Source organism: Crocodylus porosus, unplaced genomic scaffold (genome assembly GCF_001723895.1).
Source record: "Crocodylus porosus isolate Cpor-Errol unplaced genomic scaffold, CroPor_comp1, whole genome shotgun sequence".
Lineage (NCBI taxonomy): Eukaryota > Metazoa > Chordata > Crocodylia > Crocodylidae > Crocodylus > Crocodylus porosus.
The window spans coordinates 7,335,094-7,361,963 of NW_017728943.1; the positions used below are offsets into that span (position 1 = coordinate 7,335,094).

The 26,870-nt window shown below is 48.1% G+C and overlaps 1 protein-coding gene across 1 annotated transcript in view; it reads left to right on the forward strand.

Annotated features, from left to right (window-relative positions):
• Positions 1 to 26,870, forward strand: part of LOC109319006 (acid-sensing ion channel 2-like) — a gene marked incomplete at its 5' end in the record, with an annotated part of 433,500 nt that overhangs the window by 337,255 nt on the left and 69,375 nt on the right. Inside the window, one exon of the mRNA XM_019548525.1 lies at positions 24,285 to 24,435. Coding sequence (XP_019404070.1) covers positions 24,285 to 24,435 — 151 coding nt within the window. The remainder of the gene's footprint in view (positions 1 to 24,284; positions 24,436 to 26,870) is intronic.

Below are 26,870 nucleotides of genomic sequence, written 5' to 3' on the forward strand. Positions count from 1 at the left end.
CTGATATCTTGTTAGACCAACTCAAATAACTGAAAAAAAACCTTCTTTGCAAGCTTTTGGGCACAAGCACCCTTCATCAGGCTGAGGCAGCATCTGCAGTTGGTCTGTGCTCTTCCTGGATGGAATAAATAGAAGAGAATCCAGAGGCTGGTATGCATGCACGAAAGTCAGTCAGTGCTGTGTATGAATTAATTCAGCAGGAGTAGAGTGGACCTGGTGCTCCACTATGAAATGTGCCCTAGCCTTGTCACTCAAATCACATTTCAGGTAGCTTAATTAAGCATTCAGAGTGTGAGTTTCCCACAGGAACTGTGCCAATTCCCAAGCAACATGGCTCAAATCCAGGGCTGGATGAATAAGTATTTAAACCTAAATATCTGATCATAACGCCATCATTTTCTGATCCGGTCACCTACATTCAGAATACTATTTAAAGGGCTTAAAAGATTTGTGTTACTGTGCTAGGGAGACATCTAATTCCAGATAAATCTACTATTATTTATTCTTCTTTATCATACAATGTGCAACATATGGGTCCCTTTCTCCACCATGGATGACTAAATGGTGGCATCTGGCACTCTATTATATTACAAGTGTAAAGCAAATGAGAAAAGACATCCTTCAAATGCTGCCTCATCACTGTCACAAGAAGATTCAAATCTTTTAATTCAAAAGCATCTCATTGGCAACATTCAAAACAGCTTATTTAGAGGCAATGTCATTCTTTTACTAGTGTCTGCATATTTCCTGGGTTCCTTGTTATTATTCTTACCACCTGAGTTTTTTTTGCATGTAGATAGGATTCTTTGCTTATCTGCTGCACATTCTCACTTGAAGTGGCAATTGTGTGGGGTCCTTTTAAATAGTCAAGTGGAGCTCCCTCTGTTCTGTCTTTTACCAGCCAACACAGCAGTGTTTATATCTAGGCCTGGAAAACTACCTAGTCTTTAAAGCAGAATAAGCTCCTGCCTGGTAAGTGGCAGAGGATTACAAAACAAGACGTTGACTTGATTGCCTTCTATGACAAGATGACTGGCCCTGTGAATGCAGGGAGATCAGTGGACAAAATTAGGAACTACTATAATTCAAGCTTGGGGGCAGGCAAAAGCTGGCTCCCTGGAGGCTCATTGATGCCAATTTCAGGCATTTTTCAAGGTGTCCTCTCCCAAACCTCTGAAGGGTTGAGGGAGCCCACCATTGAACAGCAGCACACAGGCTGTTCTTCAGCTGTTTTAAGTAAAGCTCACCACTTGTTAAACAACACATTTTAGGTAAAGCTCACCACTTAGAACTCGTAATGGACCTATAATAAATAAACTTGATTAAACAACAACTTTTATTGAGCGCTTTTACAGAACACTGACCCTCAGGCAAAGCCCACTGCTGCAAAATCCATCTTAATTCAAAGTGAGCATGGGGCAGCCATTGACATTTCCTAGGAACATAGCCTATCTTTGTGGCGTGAACACTTGGCCATAGATAAAGATGGTGCTGCACATCCATGGAATTCGTGGGGAATGTGAGGCACTGTTTTGCCAGAGTGTATAGCTCTGGGAACTGCTCCCTGAAAGACTTCCAGGATATAGTTATATTCACAAGCAGCTGGCACTCTTTGACACAGCTTACATAATTAGGATAGTCCTGCTCGTGCTGTTTCCCCCACTCAGGAATGGACTTGAGCAGCTGAGCATCAAAGCTTAGCAGAGCCACCTGGTTTGGCTCAAAAAATTGTACTGCCTTAACAAATGAGGCAGCCGGTTGCCTGAACCTTGGTGGGGTTGGAGAGATTGTATCTGTAGTATTGGTGCAGCTTAGTAGCTACTGCCTGAAACACCTCTCTTCTGCACTGGTTTTCTTATCAATGCTTGGAAAGTTTGTGCAATGATGTCCAACTTCAACCCAGCTTCACAAATCCATCACTTTGTTGTGAATCTGGTAGATGGAAGGCTGCTAGCCCTCAAACCAAGTGAGGAGTGTGGCTTTCTCCCGCCACAAGGAGGTCCATGATTTTTGTGGCATTTTATGCCACAAAGGCCACCTGCCCTTTAATGTCTCTGTTTTCTAGAAGATCCCTTAGCTCGAGCATGTACTATATGCATGATGTGATGTCCAGCTCTTTGGCTACAAACTGCCAGTAGTACTGGATGTATTCAGCATGGTACTGGATGGCACTGAGCCATGAATTCCACCAGGTGAGCACAGGCTCTGGTGGCAAGGGAAGAGTAGCATATGATTCCTCACACTGATTGGCGATGAAGTTCCTGTACCAGAGTTTATAGCCAGGACAGTGTTTGAAGTCTTCCTTCAGGCAAAACACCAGACCATTCACATCATGGAACTGTGTGCATCAGATGTCACCCATTAATGACAGGATGTCTGCATTGCAGGTGACATGTACAGAATTGGTCATTGCTTCCTGGAACCACCAGTGAAAGCCTTGCACATGTACCTGGCACTGTCAGAGAGGAAGGCCCATATATTGTTCAAGTCTAAGTGGTAGGTAAAAACAGCTTTCATGACTACCTGCGCAACTGTTGAAGAACTGACAGCCATGAGGTAGACTGGTTCTGTCTGAAAAACAGGCAAGTCACTCCCACCTACAAATACAATACGCAGCATGTAGTTTTCTTGACTATCTGTGGCTTTATCAGCCACAATGAAAATGGAGTTGAACTTTGCCAATGCAACTTCTGTGGACTGCATGCGTGAAGGTATCACCTGCGGGAGACATTCTTCCTGAAGCCTGTTAGCTGTTGAAATTCTTCCCCCATTTGGCACGTTGTCCTGCAAATACTGTCTCAGGATTTGGTGGCTGTGCTTCTGCAGAGGGGTATTTGCAGCTGTGAATACCTTAAGCAGAGCAAATTTAGCCTCTCTCCTTGCCAGACTGATTTTTGAACATCAAAGACATGGTGGTTTGTTGCTTGCTCTGTCCTTCAGCCTCTGCAGCAGCCCTTCTCTTCTGGTATACTTCTGAATCTAAATGGCAGTCGATACTATTTTTCCTCACTAGATCCAGAGTCACATTGCACAAGGAGTGGAAAAGCTTGCCACTATCTGTATGAAGAGTGCCTGTAGAAAGCTGCTTCACTCGATCCACAGCAGAATTTTTTTTTTTTTTGGCTACATGGGGCATCTTCACACTGCTTTTGCTCAGCTTTTCAGTTTGCACTGTGAAAAATGCTGAAAACATACAGTCATAGAAATTTAGGGTTGGAAGGGATCTAAGGAGGTCATCTTGTCCAACTCCCTGCTCAAAGCAGGACCAGCCCCAACTATATCATCACTATACCATCTCAGCCAAGGCTTTGCTTAGCTGGCTGGATGTGGGGTGAGTGGGATAAGCCTGGGAGGGAGGGGGGAGGAGGGTTCCCCCCTGCCAGGTGCCTGCCTCCACAGCCAGGTGTGGTGCAGGTGCTTCCCCCAGTTTGGTACAGGGTCTCCTGAGCCCTGCTTTGCTCTGCTGTTGCATGGGAGAGGAGGAGAATTTCCTCCTCCCCTTCTTTACACAGTGGGACAAAGTGGGACTTGGGAGACGCAAGTTGCGTTCTTGCCCCACAGCTGAGTGTGGGGCACAGGGTGCCCCTGCTGTAGGGGCTTTCCCCCACCATGGGTCTCCTGAGCATGAGTCTCCTGAGACCAGCTCTGCCCCACCATGCAGAGAAGGGGAGGGGGAAATTCCTCTCCTCTCTTGCATAGCATCAAAACAAAGTAGGCCTCAGGAAAGCCATGTGGGGTGCAGGCAAGCCCCTGTGGCAGGGGAACCTTGTTCCCCATGCCTAGCTGTGGGGGCAGGCATGTGCATGCCCATGCCCACAGCCCCTAGGGTAGGAGGTACTTACTTGCTCAGCTCTGGGCAGGATTTTTAAACTCCCTAGCAAAGTGGGGAATTGAACAACTCGATTGGCTGAGCCCTGGCAGGCTGTATTAGACTGCCCCTGGAACATGTGGGGCTTCCACAATGTTTCTGGGCCTCTGCTGCCTTTCTTCTTGCTTCAGGTATTTTTTTAACTTGTTTTCCCTGCCCTCCCTCCTCCCCCTGCTGTTTCAGGCCATTTCCAGATAAATCACAGTTTTCCCAGGAAAACATTAAATTTGGGACTTTACCTTGAAATCCCCTTAAGCCCTCATTGTACCAAGGCTTTTTGATCCAGTATCCCACACATTCTCGTGAGCAAGGTAAGAAAGTATGGTTTGGACGAATAGACTGTAATGTGGACAGAAAACTAACTGGATAGTTGGGCTCAATGGCTTACATCTAGTTGGCAGCTGATATGAAGTGCAGTGCCCTGGGCATCAATATTGGGGCTATTTTGTTCAATATTTTCATTAATTATCTGGAAGATGGGATGGAATTCACCTTAGCAAGTTTGCAAATGGCACAAAGCTGGGGGGACTAATAGATAAGCTTGAGGGGATGGCTAGGATCCAGAGAGACCTGAACACATTGGAGGATTGGACCTGAAGAAATATCATGAAATTCTATAAGAACAAGCGCAAAGTCCTGCACTTAGGATTGAACAACCCCATGTAATAGTACTGGCTGGGAACTGACTGGATAAGCAGCAGCTCTGCAGAAAAGGACCTGGGGGTTACAGTGGAACAGTAAGCTAAATATGAGCCAGCAGTGTGCCCTTGTTGTGAAGAAAGCTAATGACATACAGGGCTGCATTGGTACAAGTGTTGCCAGCAGATCATGGGAAATGATTCTTCCCCTCTGTGACACTGGTGAGGCCACATCTGGAGCACTGTATCCTATTTTGGGCCCTCCACTACAGAGAGGGTGTGGACAAATTGGAGAGTCCAGCAGAGGGCAACAAAAATGGTTAGAGGGCTAGGGAACATGACTTCTGAGGAGAAGCTGAGGAAACCGGGCATATTTGTACTGTAGAAGAGAAGACTAAGGGCAGAATAAGTAGCAGCCTTCAACTACCTGAAGGGCGGTTCTGAAGAGAATGGAGCTAGACTGTTCTCAATGGTGGCAGGTGACAGAACAAGAAGCAAGGTCTTAAGTTTCAGCAAGGACAGTTTAGGTTAGATATTAGGGAAAACTTTTGCACTAAGGAGGCAGTAAAGCATTGGAACAGGCTACCCAGAGAGGTTGTGAAATCTCCATTTTTGGAGGTTTGTAAGACCTGGATAGACAAAGCCTTGCCTGGAATGATAGTTGGGGCTGGTCCTGGTTTGAGCAGGGGGTTGGACTAGATGACCTCCTTAGGTCCCTTCCAAACCTAAGTTTCTATGATTCTGTGGGCTCAAGTGGGTTGGGGAACAGCAGGGTGGATGAATGCCGGAGTAGTCAGGATTCTGTCTGCAGACAAATGCCCATCAGACAGAAAAGCAAGGCAAGAAGATGCCAGACCTCAATCCTTCTGAGCGAAACAGCTTTCTGGGCTGTCTGCCCAGTGTTCACCCTTGGAAAAGCAGCATTTACCCATTTTATGCTGGAGATAACTTCCACCAATGGGCCTGTAGGCCACTTAAATCTAACACATCTATCAGGTATGTGCAAGGAGCAAGGGAAAGAAATGAGCTGAGTATAATGAAAGGTGAAAAGTTTTTAACTATTTCAGTCTCTTGTCGTTCAGATCTTTGGGCACTTCTACAGAAGTGTGGAGGCTGCTCTAATGCTCTGGAATTCCAGTGCATCAGAGCAGACTTGATTAATCAAATCTACTGGACCATGGCAATTGCTGCACTCCAGCAGCCTCCTGCATCTTGGGTATCAGCGTCCCCATGCTTAAAAATGGTGGCGGACATACTTGAACTAAAGTTTGTTGAACAAGCTTTAATCCAAGTGCCCTTCCACCATTTTTAAGCATGGGGACGCTGATACATGGGATGTGACATCGCTTTAATTAGAGCATCTCTTAAAGGTGCTCTAATTAAAGTGCTGCGCCCGCTGCCCTCTACTCCCAGAGCACATGTAAAAGTCCCCGCTACATCCAGAATGACTGACAGCAAAAAATGGACATCAGTAAAATACTATGCAGACTGCAACACAGGATGTTTTCCATAACAGTCTTTTTCAAAATAACTCAGCTACTGGGGACATCCTGTTCTGTTTAATGGGCATCCAGGGGTTTCCAGTGTTACTAGTTGAAGCTGCGCTTCACTGCGGAAGATTAATTTGATTTTTTTAAATTTTTTATAACCTTTTGTCATAGTCATCATCATCTTCACTATATGCTTTATGCATCATTTCCCGTTCCAACTTCAAAAGCTTTCAGACCATCGTTTCCATCTGGTTTCTTCTCTTGTAGACTGTAATTCAATTTTTTTTACATGGGTGAGCTACCAACCCCCACATTACCCCCAACCTGGAAGACCAGACCAGATCCCCTTTAGCTGACGCTTTCACAGTTCCCTGGAGACCTTCATGGCACTTTAACAACATAGCAAACATTATTAGATGCACTGTTACTGGTATCTAGGCAACGCTTAATCTTAAGCAAAGCATTTTCTGAACGGCCTTTCATCATTACATCACTATGAATTGCATGTAGGCCAGAAGCAGACAAAATGCGGCCCACGGGTGGGATCCAGCCTGCCAAACACTTTCATCCAATTCATGGGGGCCCCACAGCAAATTTTGCCCCACCCAGCCCTTCCACCCACAAGGGTGGGAGTGAGGCACCCATGTGTACACACAGCTCTAAAAATGCACCCTATTGCCTGGCTCCCACCCTTGTGGGCAGAAGGACCCAGCTGGCCAGTGTACGGCTTCTAGGCAGGGCTGCTGCTGCTGCAGCCCCTGGGACCACCTCGCTTTCCCAGTCTCCTGCTGGCTCCAGGCAACAAGTAGGGAAGCAGCAGGAGTGGGGTTGCAGCTGGGAGGGAGCCCAGAGCATGGGGCTGGGGCTGGTGGCAGCGTGAAGCCTACACCCAGGGGAACAGGTGGCAGTGGCAGTGCAGAGCTGGGGTGGGCAGTATGTGTGTGTAAGGAAGCATGGGGGGGGAGATAGGGCCCCTTCCCCCCCCCACACACACACACACACTCCCTATGGCATGCAGCCCTGGCAGGCAGTGGCAGCAGCAGCAGGTGGGGTGCTCAGAGCGCAGGTGCCCCGCAGGGTGCAGCTCTGGCCAGTGCTGCACATCGCAGCAAGGGTCACAGCTTCCGTGTAACTGCCTGGATTGCTGGTGCTCCCTGCTACTCATGGGCAATCCCTGCGCTCACACAGCAGGGAGGAAAGCCCCATGTGCTTCCCTGCTGGGACTGCTCAGCACCAAAGAGAAGCCATAGATGCTGGAGCTAGCTGCCTTCCCCGCAGGGGCTGCAAGGGAGGAAAGCCCCAGGGGCCTGCTGGGCAGGGAAGGCAGCTATCCCTAGAGCATGAAGTTTCTCTCTGGTGCTGCACAGCCCCAACAGGGAAGGTACCTGGCTGTAGCATGTGGGGCTTCCCTCCCTGCTGTGCTAGTGCAGGGGCTGCACATGGGTGGCAGGGAGCACTGGCAATACAGGCAGCCGCACGGAGGCTGCACCCCACACTACCTTGTGCAGTGCTGGTCAGAGCCACAGACTGGGCAACTGCACCCTGAGCAACCTCCCTGCTGCTGCACCATGGGGCAGGGGGGAGGACTGGGGGGAGTCTCCACACCCCCCCCCCAACCTCCCTCAAACCCACACCCTGCCCCTATAACCCCCTACATGTACGCAACCCCACAGCATACCCTCTGCCCCCACACACCTAGAAATATTTGCCAGGCATAGCCTGAGGGGGGAGTAAACAGGATGGAGGCCTCTAAGGAGCTCACATTACAAGACTGCTGCAACTGGTATGTGGTTAGCCTTTCCCCAGGTAGCAGCTGCTTGAGTCAATGCTGTTAAAGCAGCAGCCACAGCTGTAAAAAGTGCTGCTGGAAAGCTGAGGCAGGCAAGTTGCTACACCCCAGGCTTTGTCCCACCACTGCCCAGGAATTGAAAGAGTTACCTACACCTCTGCCCCCTCTAACTATGCACCTAGAGCTGATGGCCCGGTTGCTTCACCCCTGATTACACTGTTGTTTTTAGAGAGCCCTGCTATGAATTTTGAGTACCCAGGATACCTTGGGCACATGGTTGTAATGACAGATTTTCTGTGTGCTTTGGAAATTCTCAGGACCTCAGATCAGCTCACCCAGGAAGCCTGAAGCAGGTTCAGGAACTGAACCCACATTTCCTGAGTTGTATATCAGTTCTCATGACATAATTATCATTCTTCTCACTTAACACTAATCAGTTGTAAGTGCACAATACCTGTGTAGGGTGAATTTGCACATTACACGTAGACCACACTAAATCTGTGGAATGCTAAGCTGCGTTCAAGTTAGAATATGCTGTGAGCAGTCCTATGCTAAAGGCTAATACTGCTTCTTGCCTGCAGAGCTCTGACTTGCCACCAGAGGGTTAGTGAGCAGGGGCATGTCTAGGAGCTAGAACAGCTGGGCTGTATCCCTGCTCGATTGGGGGTGTGGAGGCTAGGAGCAGTGAATCCTGTGATACTGGAAGACTGCAAATTTACTGTTTTATCTCCATAGAGCACTGAAGTTACACTAACATGATTTAGGTAGCACAGCCCAGAGTTAACCATTGCCTGATGTGGCATAACTTTGAAACACACTTTACAATTAGCCCTTGCTAACTCTAAGGAATGTTAGTGTTAAAGTTAGCACATGCTGTGAGCAGTTGCCTACTCACCCACCAGTCCCTGCAAGCTACTGCCCATCAACTCCCTAGCTAGCCCTACCCACTCCTCCACTTCCCTACTCTCCTAGAGGACTGCAAATTGATTGCTTTATCTCAGTGAGGCATCCAAATATTACGGTAATTTGAGCTGGGTAACCCAACTCAAACATAATCCCCACCTAAAATGTTTTAACTTTAAGTTGTTTTACTTTAAATGTTTACAAGACTTTAAATGTTTTACAAGACACTTAGTACTTGTTAACAGGATTGTTACATCCCTTTAGTCCGGTCTAAATGTGACATGTAACTTCACCTTTAGTGCAAAGCCATTCCCTAGTGGCAGTTTTTCATTCAGTGAAGTCTCTACAACCTGTTTCTTCTGTATTGCATTCTTTTTGCTGCTTCCACTTTTTTACTGCTACAGAGGTATGGAAGGTGCCTCTGGAACTGGGCCTGGGGTACTGTGGGATCGTTAATATGGTTTTATATATCTTTTTCTGATGAGAGGAGCATTGTAAAACTTGCTCATTCAACCTTCAAATAAAGAGCACTGCTTCAAATACAGAGCACTTTGCCTCTGTATTGGAAAAGAAAGGGGGAAAAAAACTCTCTATTTTCTGTTCTCTATTAGAAAATATCTCAGAATTTTTAAAGAAGAGCTAAGATGGATAGGAAACATAAGCATTAAATAAAGGAAAAACAAGTTGTAGCCATGGGAAAAAGGCTGAAATTACTCCTGCTTTAATAAGTCCAAAACTCTGAATTAGAAAAGGTTATTGTATTAATGTATAGTTTTTGGTTTTGCTTAGGAATTTAAGTAGGCAGTTACGGATGTTGCTATTCGCACTGTGGCAGTACACAAGAATTGTAGCCAGGGCAAAGACCTCTGTGTACTAAGCTCTATACAAAAGCAAAACAAAAAGATTGCGTCTGCTGAAACAGAGCACCTAGGAGGCTGATAATCCAGAAGGATATGCCATATTTGGCTGAGATATGGTTTGAGCAGAGCTGGGTTCACTCCATATGTTGATGTCTAGAAAATTATATTATTTGGCATTTGATGTTCTTTTCCCTGAGTTTGCACAAACAATCACTTGCTGCACCTGTTGAGTGAAGAATTGTTGCCTTCTTACTCTGGTTCTTTCCATGGCCACAGAATGATTGAATCCCAATATTCTAAGATTATTACAGAAAAGATCCATGGCCACCATGTGCCAGCCTGAGAGAGGCCTGATTGTGTGGGGTAGTCCCAAGAGAACATGTGCTCAACCAACTACCTGGTTATAGATTTTACTTGCTCAGAGAATTGGAGCAAACACTGGACAGCGTTTTGGTAGGCACCAACACTTGTAACCCTGATGGGAAGCAGGGAAATTCCCAGACCCTCCCTACCTTCTCCTCCCCAATTCTTAGCTCAGTGGGGCTTGGAGCGGCTCCTTTTAGAATCCAGGCAAGCCAGTTCTGTAGCAGACTCCTGGTGGGGAAAGGAAAGGAGAGATCTCCTATGGCAGAACGAAACATTCAGTCTTACCAGCACTTGGATCAAGGACAGCAAGAAATTCCCCTGGGTGCTGAAGGAATTAATCCCAGACTAGTAGTCCAGCAGCATCACCCATTTTTGTTAATTCACTGCACTTACTCCCTTCTAGCTGAACACTCTAAGGTAGACAGGCTTGGAAGAGGTTTCACAAGTTATTGATTCCAGTTCCCTATATTTGCAGGCCACCACACATCTGAAGTCCTAACAATCATCCACTTCAGCCCCTCCTACACCACAGTCATAAAGCACTTCATGAAAACAAAGCATAACACCTTACAATGTGCCAGAAATAAAAAGTAGGAGAGACATTATACTAGGGGTGGGCAAAATGTGGCCTGTGGGCCAGATGCAGGCCACTAGGCCATTCTATCTGGCCCGTGGGGCCCCTAGAAGGTTTAGAAAATGAATAGTTATCTACCCCTGGCTGCCTACCATGAAGCCCTTGATGGCTTGCCAAAACTCAGTAAGTAGCCCTCCACCCAAAATAATTGCCCACCCCTGCATTATACCAATAATGGTGGATGCCAGGGAGGGTAGTGAATAGGAGATAGATCACTCTAAATTAGGGGCAGGCAAAATATAGTCCATGGGCTGAATCCAGCTGACCAGGCCATTCTGTCTGGCCCATGGGGTCCCTCTAAAACTTAGAAAATCATTACCCACTGCCTGTCTGAAAGCCAATGAGTAGCTGCTGGCAGGAGGCATTGGCTATAGCAGCAGCTTGGGCTCTGGTTGTGAAGTGACCAACCTCAACCCAAACCTGCCCCACCCTGCCCCACTGCAGCCCACCCCAAGCCCTCCAAAGCTTCTGGAGACCAGAAGCTTCTGCCTAGCAGAGACTTCTGCCTTGGTGACCCTATGATTATTCCCCAGCCCTCCCTCCTTCTGAGAGTGGAAATTCAGGTAAGAATAGCCATGGGAGGGAGAGGGAACCGTGGGCAATCACCTACCTCTTTGCAGCTCACAGAGCTCTGACTATGCTTCCATGCGCAGCTTCTGGCTAGAGTGCCAGGGGCCCAGGGGAGGCATGGAACCACTGCAGCCTAATGGTGCAGGACTCTCCATGGCTTCTGGCGCTCTAATGCACCACTGGGCCAGGCCAGGCTGGGCTGGCTCTGTGGCACCACATGCTGGTACTGGCATTGCAGCCAAGAACTGTGCACCGTTATACCGGGCCAGGCTAGCTCTGTGCTGCCACATGTCTACCCCAGCATTTTACTCAGGAACTGCGTGCCACCAGGCTGGGCTGGACTGACACCATGCTGCCACATGTGGGCTCCAGTGTTGCAGCCATGAACTGCAGGCCTTCAGGCTGGACTGGGCTGGCTCCATACCACCACATTTGAGCTATTATTCAATCGTCTCTATGTATGCAACTCAAATTATTTTTTAAAATTAAATTAAATACCTATAATAGATGTTTGATTTTTAGTATATGATTTTTTTATCTATATTTTGTTAAAATGATTTTTTCTGAAAGAGTTTATGTGTGCAGTCCTTGCTTGATTGGTTTGGCACCATTCTTTAGGAGGTCTGATGCCCATGAAGCCCCCACCAATTGGTTGTGGGTTATGGGGCAGCATGTTAGAGGAGTCGCATCCCTTGCTAACTGATAGATTGTGCCTGTACCTCATGGCCTAGAGGGCAGAGCTTCTGGGGCCCAGGGGCAGGCCATGTACCGTGAGGGTGGGCCCTGTGAAGGGGCAGTGTTTCCCAGTCAAAGGGTGGGCTTTCTGATGTCAGGTAATGTGATGAGAGCAGGGGATTCTGGAATCAACATGTCACCTGGGGTAAAGTTTGGTGTTGGGTGGGTGGGTCTCATGTCATAGACCATGTGATGGCGTGTAACTTCTGAACCACACCCCTCCTTCCAAAACGAGTACGTCCTAGGCAAGGGGAGGGACTTGTGATGGCAAAGTCCAGGGGCTAGGGGGCAGGGATTTTAGCCCCAAGATGGTGGCCATGGAGGGGGGCACCTCCCAAGGGGTGGGGCTACCCTTGCAGCCCTCAACTGCTCACCCAAACTCGCTAAGTGGCCCTCCATCCAATATAATTGCTCACCCTGTGGAGTAGACCCATCCTCCAATGGAGAAGAAAGATTATTCTTCAGACAAGATCTGTATGTCAACGTTTTTTTTAAGAAGCTTTCATTTCCTCTGTTTGCCTGTGTTCACATGGAAATTGCTAGTCAGTACATTGTCTTTTGTCACTCCTGTTTGACTAGTAAGCTCCAGGTAGCACAAGTTCTCTTGGCTGCTCATGTGTTTCTAGGGAGCATGGTTGCTATACTCCAGGGTTACCGTTACTATTCTGAATAATGCACATCAGAAAGGTAACAGTGAGAATGTGACAATGCTGTTCACACCAAATCAAGCAGCAGTATCAGTCCCTTTTGCTTTGATTATGCTGCTGTCTGCATCTGTTTGCTTAATGTCATTAAACAGTTTTTTTGGTAATTGTTTTTATAAATGGCATGAAATAAAGCAACATGGAAATTAAAAAAAACCCAAACCATTAGACAGGAATTGTCAATGCTTCATTACCAAGGCTGCATTTGCTGTCTTTAGTGTGACAGTGGTTGCATCTATGCAAGATACTACATTGCCATAGTGACAAGCTATGGTGACATAGCTCGTTTGAATGGTGATGTAGCATCTGCAGGCGCTAACCGTGATGCTACCACTGCTGCAACAACTTGGGCAGCTCCAGGGCTTTGCGGTACCGGCAATTACTTCACAGTCATTTAGTACTTGTTAAAGCAAATAATAAATGTGCAGTCATTTAGAACGGAAGTACTAAATGACTGCACACAGTAACAACTGCACAGTGGGGCACACATGTAGATGTGCTGCCTAGTATTATCTTGTTGAGGTAGGATACTCACAATGCACCATGAGTTATCTTCTTCATCAGTTCTTACGTAGGCACATTCTTCAGACTAGACTGAGTGTTTACCAGGAACTACACAAAAACTTCAGGACTTAGGACTGTATTAATAGGCTTTTTAATCAGCCAAGGTCTGGAGCCTTTACTCAACTGTCACCATTCATCATGGGAGCTGCTCTGGGGAATGCAGTTCTTTAGCTTTATCCAAATTTACAATTAAATTGAGAGAGAATCCTTTTAATATCTTTAAGTGAATGAATGGCTGAAAATCACTTGTAAAGCAATCTATAAGCACTTTGCATCTCTGGTTCTCTGGAGCTCCCCAAATCAAACGAATTCTTGAGAAAAGTTTTTCAGCCTAAACTTTATAATCATAACTACACTGAAAATGTGCCCTATACAAATAACACTCACTGAACTGCTAGACCACTTTCCTAGCATGCACTGAGCTAAAAGTGGAACCTAGGAGAGGCTATCTGGAGATTTTTTTTTTTTTTAATTTTGGATGTTATAAAGTCCTGATCATGAATGTAGAGAGTGAGTTGGTAGAAATACATCACAATCCACTGTTCCTGTAGTGTAAGCTCTTGCTTAGAAATGAGCTTCTTCTCGAGAGTCTTGATCCTTGCAGCTTTAGCTTCCAGCCACTGTGTCTCCTTCGTCTGCCTTTGACTGCTAAGTGCTTGCTACTATTGAAAGTCTTGCATCCCTCAGGTACTTGTAGACTATGATCAAATCACCTCTTCACTTTTTCTTGAATAAACTGAATAGATTGAGTTTCTTTAGTCCCCCACTACAAGGCAGATTTTTCAGGTATCATCATTGTAGCTGTGAATCTTTTCCATTTTGTCAGTCTGCTTTTTAATATGTGGATACTAGAACCAACTAACAGAAACCCTTACTAATGCCTTATACAAAGAAAATGTCACTTACTTCTCTATTCTTCCTGTATATTCCTCTGCTTATATAGCCTAGTTTTAAGATAACCCAGCAAATCACAGAATCATGCTGTGGACATCAGTCATGTTCATTTGATTTCCACGAGGAGCCCTAAGTTCCTTTCAGAGTCACTGCTTTCCAAAACACAGTCTCCATCCACTGAGCTTCATTTCTAGATGTATTTCTTTGCATTTAACCGCATTAGAACGCATGCACATTGTTCAACTGAGTTCATCTTACCCAGTGATCCATATTGCTCTGTGAAACCAGCCTGCCATTATTTATCACTCCACTGATTTTTGTGTTATTTACAACCTTTGCAGGCAATGATTTTTTATTTTCTTCCATGTCCCTAGACCATGAGTGGAACAAAAGAGGCAACTAAAGCAGAAAGAAGTCACTGTTGGCTGCAGGAAAGTAATATGACTGAGAGGCTGTATTATTATTATATTTGAATTTTCAGAAGTGTAATAAGCATTCTCCAGAGATAGCCTGATAGAGGAGATGGAAAGCAGATGAATAAACTGATGGAAGAAAGTGTCTTTCTGGGCCTATATTTAAACCTGCCAAAAGAAACAGGGTGCCTTTCTTGCTGGTGCTGTTACCAGATTTGCCCTGCACTTTGGGGTGTGCTCATTTATTAGGGGTATGTTTCTGGGGTCTCTGTAATATTATCAATGTGCTACTTGTGTTACTTACATTTCTATATGGAACTGTATATCTCCCTTCTACAAGTCCTCACCCCCATGCAGATATTCTGCAGGACTTAGTTTCAATGGGGCCAGGTTCGTCCAACCACCAAATCAGTCAAACACATATATGCACATACACAGAGATTAGCAGAGCACGCCTGAGCTGGGCCAGGTTATTCAGCATTGACAGGCTAACACCCTCATATGCCTTGAACTCAGTTTATCAGGGCAACAATAAAATGCAATCAGACACAAAGCACATGGGTTAACAGAGCACATCTGAGTCAGCATTGACAGGCTGACACCCTCATGTGCCTTGAACTCATTTCATCCCTTATTTCATAAGGACAACAATAAATGCAGTTAGACACACATACACACAAGATAACAGAGTATGAGCAGGCTGGGTCCTATCAGGACTTTCAGCTGATACCCCCATGCGCCTCAAAACTCAGCACGTCCCAATCTCTTGTTAAAATGGTCCTACTAGTAACTCCCTTGATAAGCAGACCCCACCATAGTTTTGGGCATTACAGGGATCTTTGGCTTAGGTAAAAGAAGGGTTGCTGCAGAGCAAATGGGGTGGTCAAAGGGAAGGAAGAGTAATTGAGGTTCAGAGAAAGAATATAGCAACCAGCTTGACCATAGGAGTTATTTATTACCAGGTATTTGAATTTATGATGATACCAGTAGTAACAGCCATACAAGAGAGACAAATAGAATAGTTACAATATTACAGTTTCAATTAGGTATTTGGGGAAGCCTAGCTCCAGTTTGACTTGCAAAAGTCATGTTTAGAAAGCTGTGCTCAGAACTTCTGATTCCCGGTGAAGGGTTAAATTTTGACTGAATTTATATGTATTAAGCATCAGCTATTGTAATGAATGCTGAGTGACTGGATGTGTGTATGGATGATTGCCAAAAGCAAGAAGATACTAGTAAGATGTGCAACAGTAGCAAGCAGGGAGAATGGTAAGAGGGAATGTATGAGAATGCGACATCCCTATATCTCGGACATCAGCAAGGTTTTTATCAAGGTCTTCAAAGAAGTGAAGAACATCTTCTGTGACCACAGTAATGCTTGCATAAGGACCTTTCCAAATGCTTGTGTAACTGCTGGGCTGTGGTATGTGGATAATTTACGATTGGTGGAGTAAGTTGGCAGTGAGCCTTCTTTGTTTGAACTGTTTAAGAACTGACTAGTGAATGACTTTGTTGGTATCCTGTGGATTACATACTAGAGGGGAGAGTGTTGCCAGTGCCTCTTTCCCAGATTGACAGTATGACTGGTGAAGATGGTCACTTCAGAGCCGTCATGAACACCTGGCACTGCTACTGGTATGGTGTGAGTGAGTGAATGAATGTGATTTGCTTTACAACCTGTTATCAATAAAGTCTTACCCTTCTTAAGATCCTGCTAGTGATCATTTTGAGTAGCAGCACTTGGTAGAGAAAGTGAAAGGGGGGAGACTAGGCTTGAGGTACAATAAGGGCAGCAAGGTAGTGAAGGATATAGCTACTAGCTGTTGGGAATTTAGAAAACTGAGTGGTTGATACTGTGCAGGGCCACTAAGTTTCATAGAAATGAGAAAAAAACAGGTCAAACAGATCTGAAGGCAGAGGATTGGACAAAGGGAGATAAGCCATCTGCCTTACAAAATACTCATTCAAGATAGGGTATTTGTCTGTGGACAGAGGAGGCAGTACCTCCAGGATCTTCAATAGGAGATATTGAGCAGACTTTTGAAAAATATTGCAGTATCTTTAAGCTGTCAAATGAACAGAAACTGATGGCAGGATCTTGGCTGTTGTGGCAAGCTCTTAAAGTCACTGTAACAGAAAAGAGCAAATATGCTGAAGAAGGGAAAGATTTACACAAGCAATTAATACAAAATGAAAAGAAGATAGAGCAATTAAAGCTGCAATGTCAAGCCTTAGGAATAACTAATAGTCCATTAGAGAGAAAATTATAAACAGTAGAAGTATCTGGAGGAATGTGAACAGATTCATCCTTCCCCCCCACCCCTTTTACTAACTGCATTAGAGATGCTAGGGAAAGCTAATTCTTGATTGGATTAGTTCTGGGCAAGTTGTAAGAAGGTAAGCATTATTTTACTGTTCCCTCCATACCTGAACATTTGGTTGCTCGGTTTATGATGCCTGAGGCTGGTTCTCAGAATGTGCTGTGAGTCAGCAACTCCGCACAACATCAGTGGAAGGGTAAAAGTTAGAATGTGTTCTGTGCATTCAGGGTAATGCTTAGTATGGGCAGAGCTAATTAATTTACTGCACCCTAACATATGCACATGTGTAGATGTTGACATTTTTTTACTGCAGAGCTAATTAGTCAACTCCACCATAAAGTACAAATTTAGGGTATCCAGTAGCTTTAGGTGGCTTCTGGAGCTCTTAACCCCCTGGTTTGGCTACACATTAACACCTTTTAAGTGGCCTAAAGCACTTGTTATTCAGTTTAAAGTAAAGCCACTCCAGGGCAGGATATCCCTAATCTGCCTAGTTTTGCTCCCTTTCCATTAAGGTATGGCCACTCCACAGAGTTATTCTACTCAAGTTCAAGTCCTCCAGTGTCCTATAATGCAATAGCCCCTCCTGAGTCAGGGCAAGTGGGGAAGCTGGGGCATAGTGGGCCCAGGTACTGTGCCTCTGCCCTTATGCTCCCATCAGGTAGAGCCAGTGCTGCAGCCCTGAAGCACCCGGCAGCTGTGGTGCCTCCTGGATTGGCTGGCTCATTGCTCTGAATGCTTGGGCTACAGTCAGGCTGCTGTGCCTGCAGGGAGTGGCAGGCTGGTGCTCACCCCTCCCATTGACCAGCAGTTGAACCTGCACCCAGCCCTGGAAGCCCCTCTGAAGCAGCTGGATAGCTGTGGTCATGGATCCTGGGTTAAAAAAAAACAGCAGAGAAAAAAGGTTGAGCAGCATATACACAGGCAGCATGCACCACTCAAAAGAGGAGCCAAGCCACCCGGAGCCGTGCTGCAGCTGCCAGCCAGGCTCCACACAGCAGAATCACTGCTGCTGCAGCCCCCAGTACTGACCCCAGCTTCCTCTACTCCACCCAGGGTAACTTGCCACATGCCCACGTTCCCCAGGGACAAGTAGTGGCAGCACAAGGTGCGGTGCTGCTGCTAGTTGTCCCCGGGAACCAGATGTCCACACCATGTGTGGATGCGGCCATTGTGACCACCCTCAAGAAAGGGGACAAGTCAGTGTGTGGGAACTACCAAGGCATTGCTCTTCTCTCCATTACTGGGAAGATTCTTACTTGCATCCTTTTAATTACCTCCTCCACCTTGCCAAGGATGTCCTCCCAGAATCCCAGCATGGCTTTAAACCATCTTGGGATACCACTGACATGATTTTTGGTGCATGAAAGATCCAGGAGAAGTGCAGAGAGCAACACCAGGAGCTGTTTATGGCATTCATTGATCTAACCAAGGCCTTTGACTCCATTAATCAGGAAGCCTGATGGAACGTGCTGGCTAGGTTTGGTTGTCCACTAAAGTTCATCAGTGTCCTCAATCTACTCCATGATGTGATGACTGCCACAGTCTTTTGCAATGGATCAGAGACAGATGCATTTACCATCCATACTGCTGTCAAGCAGGGTTGCGTAATTGCCCCAACCCTTTTTTCCATCTGTCTTGCTGTGATTTTGTTTCTTATCCATGACCACCTTCCTCCTGGAACTGGCGTTTATTGAATGGATGATCAGCTTTTCAGCCTGAAGCACCTTCACAGCAAAATGAAAGTTACCAAGACTGGCATCACAGACTGCAGCTGATGACTGTTATCCTCACACACTGCGACCGATCTGCAGTTCATCACTGAACTTTTTCAGGTGCCTCTCATAGCTTGGGACTCTCCCTTAATACTGAGAAGAGCAAAGTGCTCCATCACCCTGTCCCAGAACAAGCTGCCCCCCTCCCACCACAGATTACGTTTGGTGGAAAACCACTGGAAAATGTAGAGCATTTTCCATACCTTGGCAGCCACTTCTCCCTGTCAGTCAGTCTTGATGTAGAAATCAAACACAGAATTCACTGTGCCAGCGTATCCTTCAGAAAGCTGCTTCACCAACTGAGATCTGCAGATGGTAACTCCAATCCTGGTCTACAGTGCAGTGGTTATCGCCATGCTCCTCTATGGGTGTGGGACTTGGATGATTTACTGAAGCCATCTTAAGTGCCTGGAACGGTTCCATCACCGTTGCCTTAGGAAGATCTTTTGCATTAGATGGGAAGACCACTGCACCAGTGCTAGCATTCTTTCTGCAGCTGACAAAACCAGCATTGAGGCAGAGATCATGAAACATCAACTCTGCTGGGCTGGCCACTGTGTTCAGATGGCTGACACTTGCCTCCTAAAGCAAGTCCTCTTCTCTCAACTCAGTCATGGTAAGAAGACCCACGGAGAATAGAGGAAGTGCAACAAGGGCACCCTGAAAGTATACCTTAAGAAAGGTGGCAGCAACCTTACAAACTCTAAAGTGCTGGCTGGTAACACGTGTCAATGGCACTGCACCATACATCAAGCTACAGCCCACTTTGAAGAGAACCATCTTGCTAAGGAAGCTGAGAAACAGCAGAGGAGGAGGGGAAGCACACAACATCCTGGCCCACAGCTGTGCTCCCTCCACTCCTCCTCCCCTCCCCCCAAGGCACTCTCTGTCATATATGTGGAAAAACTTTCAGAGCATGGATTGGACTTCTAGTTACCTTAATACTCACCAATAATTCCCCACCCCCCAACAGATATTACCTCATATGGAGAGATAGCCAAAAAAGATTTCTTACGCAAGTCTGACCTCGCCAAACTATCACAAAGTTCCCATAAGGTCACAGAAGGCTCTCTTAGGTCTCAGTGGGCATGTCTATATAAGACACTTAACTGAGCAGTAGCATAGTTTACTGAGCAGTCAGCACGTGTGTCTACATTTGCATACACTTACTGCACAGTAAATTACACTACTTGGGAGTAAATTTGCTACCTGCAATGAGTAGTTACTGTGCAGTAAGGCACATGTAGATGCCAACCAGGAGCAAATTTGCTCCCGGTCAGCCCTGCCACTAGGGGGCCAACCCAAGCTAGCCCCAGGGCTCAGAGAATGGGATCCTCTTCTCCCCTGGGCTAGACCTGCTCTATGGCAGCCCCTACCTAAGGCCCTTAAAAGCTTACAGGCATTTTGAGCTCTGAGACAACAGCCTGAGGCTATTCCAGGCCCCTGTGCTCCCCTCCTCAGGCTAAAGACTAGCTGAACCAGCCTGCCTGCGCACCAGCGCCACTTCCTGTCACTGCAGTGCTGTGCAGCTGCCAGGCCTGTGCTGTCCAGGCCTGCAAGCTGCTCCAGGCTCCTGCCAGACCTGTCACCACCCAGGCCCAGCTGCAGGCAGCTCTTAGCCACTGAGGCCAGCTCCAGCTACCAGCAGCCCACCCCCAGCACTCTGCCTAGAATCTGCAGGTGTTGTGGGGCATTGCCTTGCTACACAGCTGCCAGTCCCACACTGTGCCCTTGAACTGGGCACTGCAGGCAGCTGCCCAGGCCCAGCAGTACAGGGACAGCCATACAGAGGCCTGGAGAGCTGGCACAGGAGCCTTATCATCACCCATGCCAGTCCCCGCCCCTCCCCCCCCGGCCAACCTGGGGCACCAACTGGTCCATGGAGAAGACTGGTAACCTCATGGCACTGTGGGGCAAGGAGGAGGTGCAGTGGCAGTTTGTGCAGGGTGGGTGCTCCAATATCTATGTGTATGAGGGGCTGTCAGGCTAGATGTGGAAGCAAGGGCATGACCAGTCTGTGTGGCAGTGCCACATAAAGGCCAAGGCCTTACAGGCACAGTGGGTGTCCATTGGCACCACAATTGTCAGTTAAGAGACTGCCGACAAGACCATGCCCTTTATGTGGCAGCTGACAGAGATCCTAATGCCCTGGGACTCAGGCCACAGCTGTACTGTATACAGCAGCATGGGCAGCCTGGCTGGGCTCCCACCCATGCCCAAGCCTGGCACCCATGGTGATGTGTTGCCAGGGGAGGGACTCTTGGGGCATCAGCACCCTGTCCTAACAAGCTCCCTGCATGCAGCCTCCACCAGCAGCTTAGGGAGCCTGCGTGCTTGCCCCGACATCTCCACAGCCTTGGCCACAGCCATGAGATGCAGCCAGCCATGTCACTGCCAGCCATCACCAGCACCAGATCTTCTGCCAGGTGGGGGAAGCTGCCTACACTGTGCCCTGCCATCTGATGAATTTGCCAGGAGCCACAAGCTGTCATCACCAGCTGGGACTAACCAGAGCCCCCAGCCACGCTAGCCCTGGCCACATGGTAAACCCTGTACTGGGAGGAAGGGCCCTCCACCCCAGCCTCTGTCCCTGCCCCGGCTCCCCAGCTGTCCCGGCTGCACTTCCCTAGCTGGGTTCCCCCTCACAGCATTCAAGGAGGTGGGAAACAGTGCAAAACATTATTAAGCAGCTCAAACTGCCGCAGCTAGGAAGACATGGGACTCTCACACACTGAGGAATGTGAAAATGCTGGCAACAATGTCCTCCTCAGTAGTGGGGGGCAGAGACATTTAGCACAGCCACAGATAGCCCTCTAGGTGGTGGTAGAGGTTGCAGAGGAGCCTGGGCTTGCCCCCCCACACCATTGAAGCTCAGGGTCCTGTGCCAGGTGTGCAAGTGAGCCTGGGGCACCATGGTGATCAGCAGGGCCTTGTGCGTCAGACACCTGTTGGTCTGCAAAAACAGCTCCTCACACAGTGCCCGGGACATACACAGGAAAGGCATGTTTGCCCACCCAACTTACCATGGTCCCTGGCCACCTGTGAACACCCACCCCCTTATCTAAGGCCAGGCCCCGCACAGCCCCTGGAACAGAGCATCTTTTCTCAGAAATGTTGCAAACTCTCACAGACAGCTTCTTTCTCATGGCTCTGCAGGCCCTGAAGCTACACATGGGGAAGAGGCTGTAGGTGGCAGCTGGGATATGGGCTCAGGGTCACTGCCGTCCACAGCTGGGATCCTGTGGATGCTCCAGCTCCACCAAAGAAGGATGTAGGACAGGACCCTCCTCCTGGAAGATCTGGTTATGGCATCAGAGAACCATCTAAAGGCTGTTTGGGCCTGGTGGGTGGAGGACATGGCCTGCCAGGATGCTCAGGACTGATGCAAGGAGATGTGGAACTGGCATGAGAAGGCATGGGACCAGGCAGAACAGGAGTTCTGGGCAAAGGCCCTGGCCCTGAAGCATGAACAGCTGGAGGCTCTGTGGGAGCAGAGCACAGTCCTGGGCAAGGAACTGCAGGTTACGAAGGATGACTGCTGGGTCCTGGACACCATCCTGGCTGCCCACTGCCTGGCCCCTGACCCTAGCCTGGCCTGCCCCCTGGCAGCAGCCCACCACCCAGCTGGGCCTGGGCAGAGGTCCAGTGCTGCCTTCACCAGCTAGGAACTCCTATCCTGGCTCTGCCTCGGGTCTCCTGCCACCCAGCCCCCACAGCTGAGCTGAGGCAGGCCACACACCCTGTCCCCAAGTGGGTGCTGAGCTGGAGCTGCATGCAGCAAGGCAAGAATGGCATGCCAGACCTGCTCGCCCTGGACACCAGCTGCCAGAGGGGAGGCTGCCAGAACCAGGGGAACACCACCTGCCATTGCCCTGGCCAAACCCCCGACCTGCTGGGCTCACCACAGCATGCATATCCATGGGGGAATGGCCAGAGGCCAGAGTGTTTGCTGCCCATCTCAAAGCTCTGCCCCCTACATGCCCCCACTCCACAGCTGCCCATGCGAGAAGGGCACACAGACACACCACAGCACTCCACTTGTAAATAGTCTGCACAGGGAAGAGGGTGTTTTATTGTCAGAGTGTGGTGGAGAGCGTCTGTTTGTTGGCAGGGAGGGAGGAGAGAGATCTGTTTTTGGGGGAGGTAGGGAGGCATGGGGCTCTTTTGTTGGGGAGGGAGGGGAGGTCTGTTTGATGTGAGGGGAATAAAAATTGTTGTTCTGAGATATGGCTGTAGTGAAAGTGGTGCTGGGGGTGGCTGGGAGGGGTGGGGGTGTCTCTGGGTGGCTGTCCAGGCAGGCTATAGTGGGGAGTGCAGGAGGAGGTGGTAGTCCAGCACCTCTCACATGTGGTGCCTTGGTCCCCATTGGCAGGTGGGTGGCTATCCCAGGGCCTCGGCAGGTGGGGCCCACTGCTGTTGCTGCTACCACAGCTGGTGCTCCTGCTGTCAGGCTGTCAGACCTCCTCCACAGAGGCCTCACAAAACAGCTCCCCCTGGGTCTCACAGATGTTATGCAGCAGGCAAGCTATGACAATGGCCCTGGGGGTGCTGTCTTCAGCAACTTCGAAGTGGGCAGTGAGGGTGCACCAGTGTCCCTTGGGGTGGATGAAGGCACATTCCACCAGGGCATAGATCCAGTTCAGGTAGCAGTTAAAGTGGCCCTGGCAGGGGTCCAGCTGGCCAGTGTAGGGCTGCATAAACCAGGGGAGAAGTGAGTAGGTAGGGTCCCTGATGAGGAGGGGCAGGACCATCATGGTACCCAGCTGGAGGTCCAGCACCCCCAGCATGAAATACCCACTCTGAACCAGGGCAGGCAGGGTAGACTTGCAAAACATGCAGGTATCATGGGCACTGCCCACGCAGCCAGCACTCACATAGTGGAGGCTGGTGTCCATGAGGAGGGGTGGCCACATGGCAGTTTCCTGCTGCTCCAGGCGCAGGTGGAGCTTCCCCAGAAGATCCAGAAAGATGGCCTGGATCATCCTGAATACCTCTAGCCACAGCTCATCATCCCTGGTCTGCTGGAAAATGTGCAGCTACCATTCCTGGCTGATCACAGAGGCAGCAGGGTTAGAGGCACAGAATAGTGAGAGTGGCCTGGCAGTGGCATCAGTGTCCCTGCTGGGATCCAGCCAGCTGGACAGTGTCCAAGCAGCAGCTGTGTGGTGGTGGCACATTGCAGCTGGGCAGGTAGTCATTGCATGTTGGGGAGCCAGTAGGGCTGTGTACAAGCTGGCAGTTGGCATAGGAGGCCAGCAGGGTCAGTGCGGTGGCCTGGAGGCTACAGTGGCAGGAGCCTGGGGTGCTGGTCATTGCTGCCAGGGGCAGGGCCTGGAGCAGCCATGGTGCAGGGATGCAGAGGCAGCAAGGAGAGAGCTACCACGTGCTGTCCCTGTACTGTGCATGCTGCTTCTGGCCAGGAAAGGGGCTGTCGTGCACCCAGAGCACTGTATGCCAGTGAACAGGAAGGGAGGCTGGCTTTTCAAGATGGCTGCCAGCAGCTGCAGCCGGTGCCTCGAGTTCGCGCCCTCCTATGGTGGCAGGGCCCATTGCAGGGCCACAGAAAGTAGCAGCAGTTTGCTGCCTGGAGCAGCTAATCTCCTCTTAAGTCCCTGCATGTGTAGACACCTGCCTGGGAGAACTTACTTACAAGTAGTTTACTTGCAAATAACCTGATCTTGGATCAAATGCTTGTGTAGATGTGACCAGTATGCCTGCTTTCTCAACCCTGCTAACTAATGGCTTTTCCCTCTCTTGCAGCTGACATACTTGCCCCCTCCATGGGGTGAATGTCGCTCCTCAGATATGGGCTTAGCCTTCTTTCCTGTTTACAGTATCACAGCTTGCAGGATTGACTGTGAAACTCGATACATCGTGGAGAACTGCAACTGCAAAATGGTTCACATGCCAGGTCAGTCTGCACAAAGTGTCTTGGAATATGTGCAGCAATGTAGATCATTTACTTATTTGTAAATTAAATTGGATTAAGGCCAGATGTTATTTTTAAAGCAGTAGAGCTGTTCCTGATTAACTATTTGTGTGATGCATTCCTTCCAGAATTTGTGTGCCTTACTGTAGATTAGTTTAACCCCCTTCCAAGTGAACTAAACTCATTTGCGGTATTGTTGTTGTTGTTATGGAATAAGAATGTGCACATGGGGAGTTAATCATGCACTTGCCCTATTAAGCACATGATTTTGCAGAAGGACATTGCACTTCTAATGTGTCCCAATCCCACTGGTGCTGTGAGCAGGCTTTAGAGACTGTGCTGAACTTTACCAGAGTTTAAGGATTTCCTCTGGCACCTTCTGCCCTGCACTAGTTAGAGATCATTTCACGTACCAACTCTTGGTGGCCAATTCAGTAGCGATGTTTACTCTTGAACTTGAAGCCCTTTAAGGGTATGGACACACATGACACTTAGACTGATTTAAATTGAAACCTGAAGTGGAGAGACATACAAGCTTGTTAGACTGGCTTAAAGCTTGTGAGAATGGTACCAAAAGCTAGAAATAGATGTTGCTGAATGAAGTGGATCAGCTGTGCCATGATGTATTGCGACATAGCCGATCTGCATCCTTTAGCAAAGCACACATCACCCTTTGTTTAACCTTTGATGGTGTAGGACAAGGGGCACTGTGATCTCCCTGCTTTGCCTGCTCATCCAGACGTGTTCCTAGCAATCACTGGAGATGGGTCTGACTGAACAGAGAAAGTGGAGCTTTTCCTTGCACAGCCAGACCTGCTCTTTTGCAATCAGAGGGACAGGTCAGGCTGAGTGGGGAACCCTGACTTCCCTACTTATGGAGCGGCAATCGGAAATTAGGTTCCGTTGACCTTGCTCTGTAGGGACTGTGAGATCAAGTTCATGGTTTGCAAAATGCACTGGGATATTGATGAAAGTCAGGGTTTTTTTGTGATATCTTTTATTGGAACAGTTCTGTAGTTGAAAGAACTGTTGGAAGACCTTGACCTTTATAAACTGTTTGAAAACTGCTTACCAAAGCACTGCATCTAATTGAGGTGGTAGTATGACTTTTTCACTTCCCTGCATTGTTGCAATATTCATAGAGATGAATTATTGATTTTGATAGTGTCCAAATAAATCAGTTCTGCTTGGTTCCTTTGCACTACAGCTGCATAGAGCAGCCTGAAGTACTGCAGCTTAACTCAGAACAGGAGTTAAGCGGCTTAACTTGGAACAGGAGAGCACCCTGGGAAGCCACTGGGGAAAGAGGCCTTTGCCATAGGGCACCTGCCACCCCTAAATTGCAGAGCATCCCTAACTAACCCGTCTGAGCATGCAACATAAATTGACTGGGGTGTGCCAATGCTCCTGCTGGTACCAAAGCCAGACTTTCCTGGCTGGAGAGTCTTGCCCCTCTGCTCAGGGTTAGACTGATTGCCATACTTGGGGTCAGGAAAATTTTACCCCATAGTCAGATTGGCACAGACTGTGGGTGTTTTTGCCTTCATCTGTAGCAGCCCTTCATCCTAAATCTCTTGAGCATATATTGACATTTCATAGAAGCAGGGCATTTGCTGCCATGGGTCCCCTGCTTTACCAGCGACAGGTTAGGGTATTAGGTCTGTGTTGTGTCAGGGCTGATGATAGTTTTATGTAGTTTATATTATGGATTGTATAGAGTGGTTAGATAGAGATAGTCCTGCCTCAGATGGGGCTGGACTAGATGACCTCTGGAGATCCCTTCCAGCCCTACTTCTCTATGATTCTATGACAGTAGCCATCAAGATCCTAAATTACTCCCTGGCCAGTCTCACTGTGGATGAAATACAAAAGCTTGCTTCCTTCCATGCTCCACAGTCCTACCCTGACCACAGCATCTGGACATCAATATTTCCTTCATTCCACCTTCACTGCCCAACCTGGAAGGAGTTGGTCTCCTGCCAAACAAAACCCCAGCACCTAGGACACCCCACTAAATTGTGGGTGGGTTCTGATTGACAGGATAAAATTACACCCAGGCCACGTCTACACGAGCACCTGACTGCACAGTTACTGCACAGTCCCGATCCCGCACAGTTATTTTTAGCTGCTAGTGCTTAATAGCAAAGAGCCACTGTGCAGTAGATTCTTGCTACTGTGCAATAGCGTTGGCACCCCAGTTCATGTCCAGCGATGCTACATCACTGTAGCAATGATTTACAGCATAGTAGCTCATTGCTATGATGACATAGCAGCTCATGTAGCTGCACCCCCAGAACCCAAGAACCCACTAAATATGACAATGCAGGAGGAAACCAGTGGCAGGAATTCCACTGAAACTAATGGAATCCTCCTTTCACCCCACCTGCCTGAATGAGTAGGCTGACTTTATAAGACTA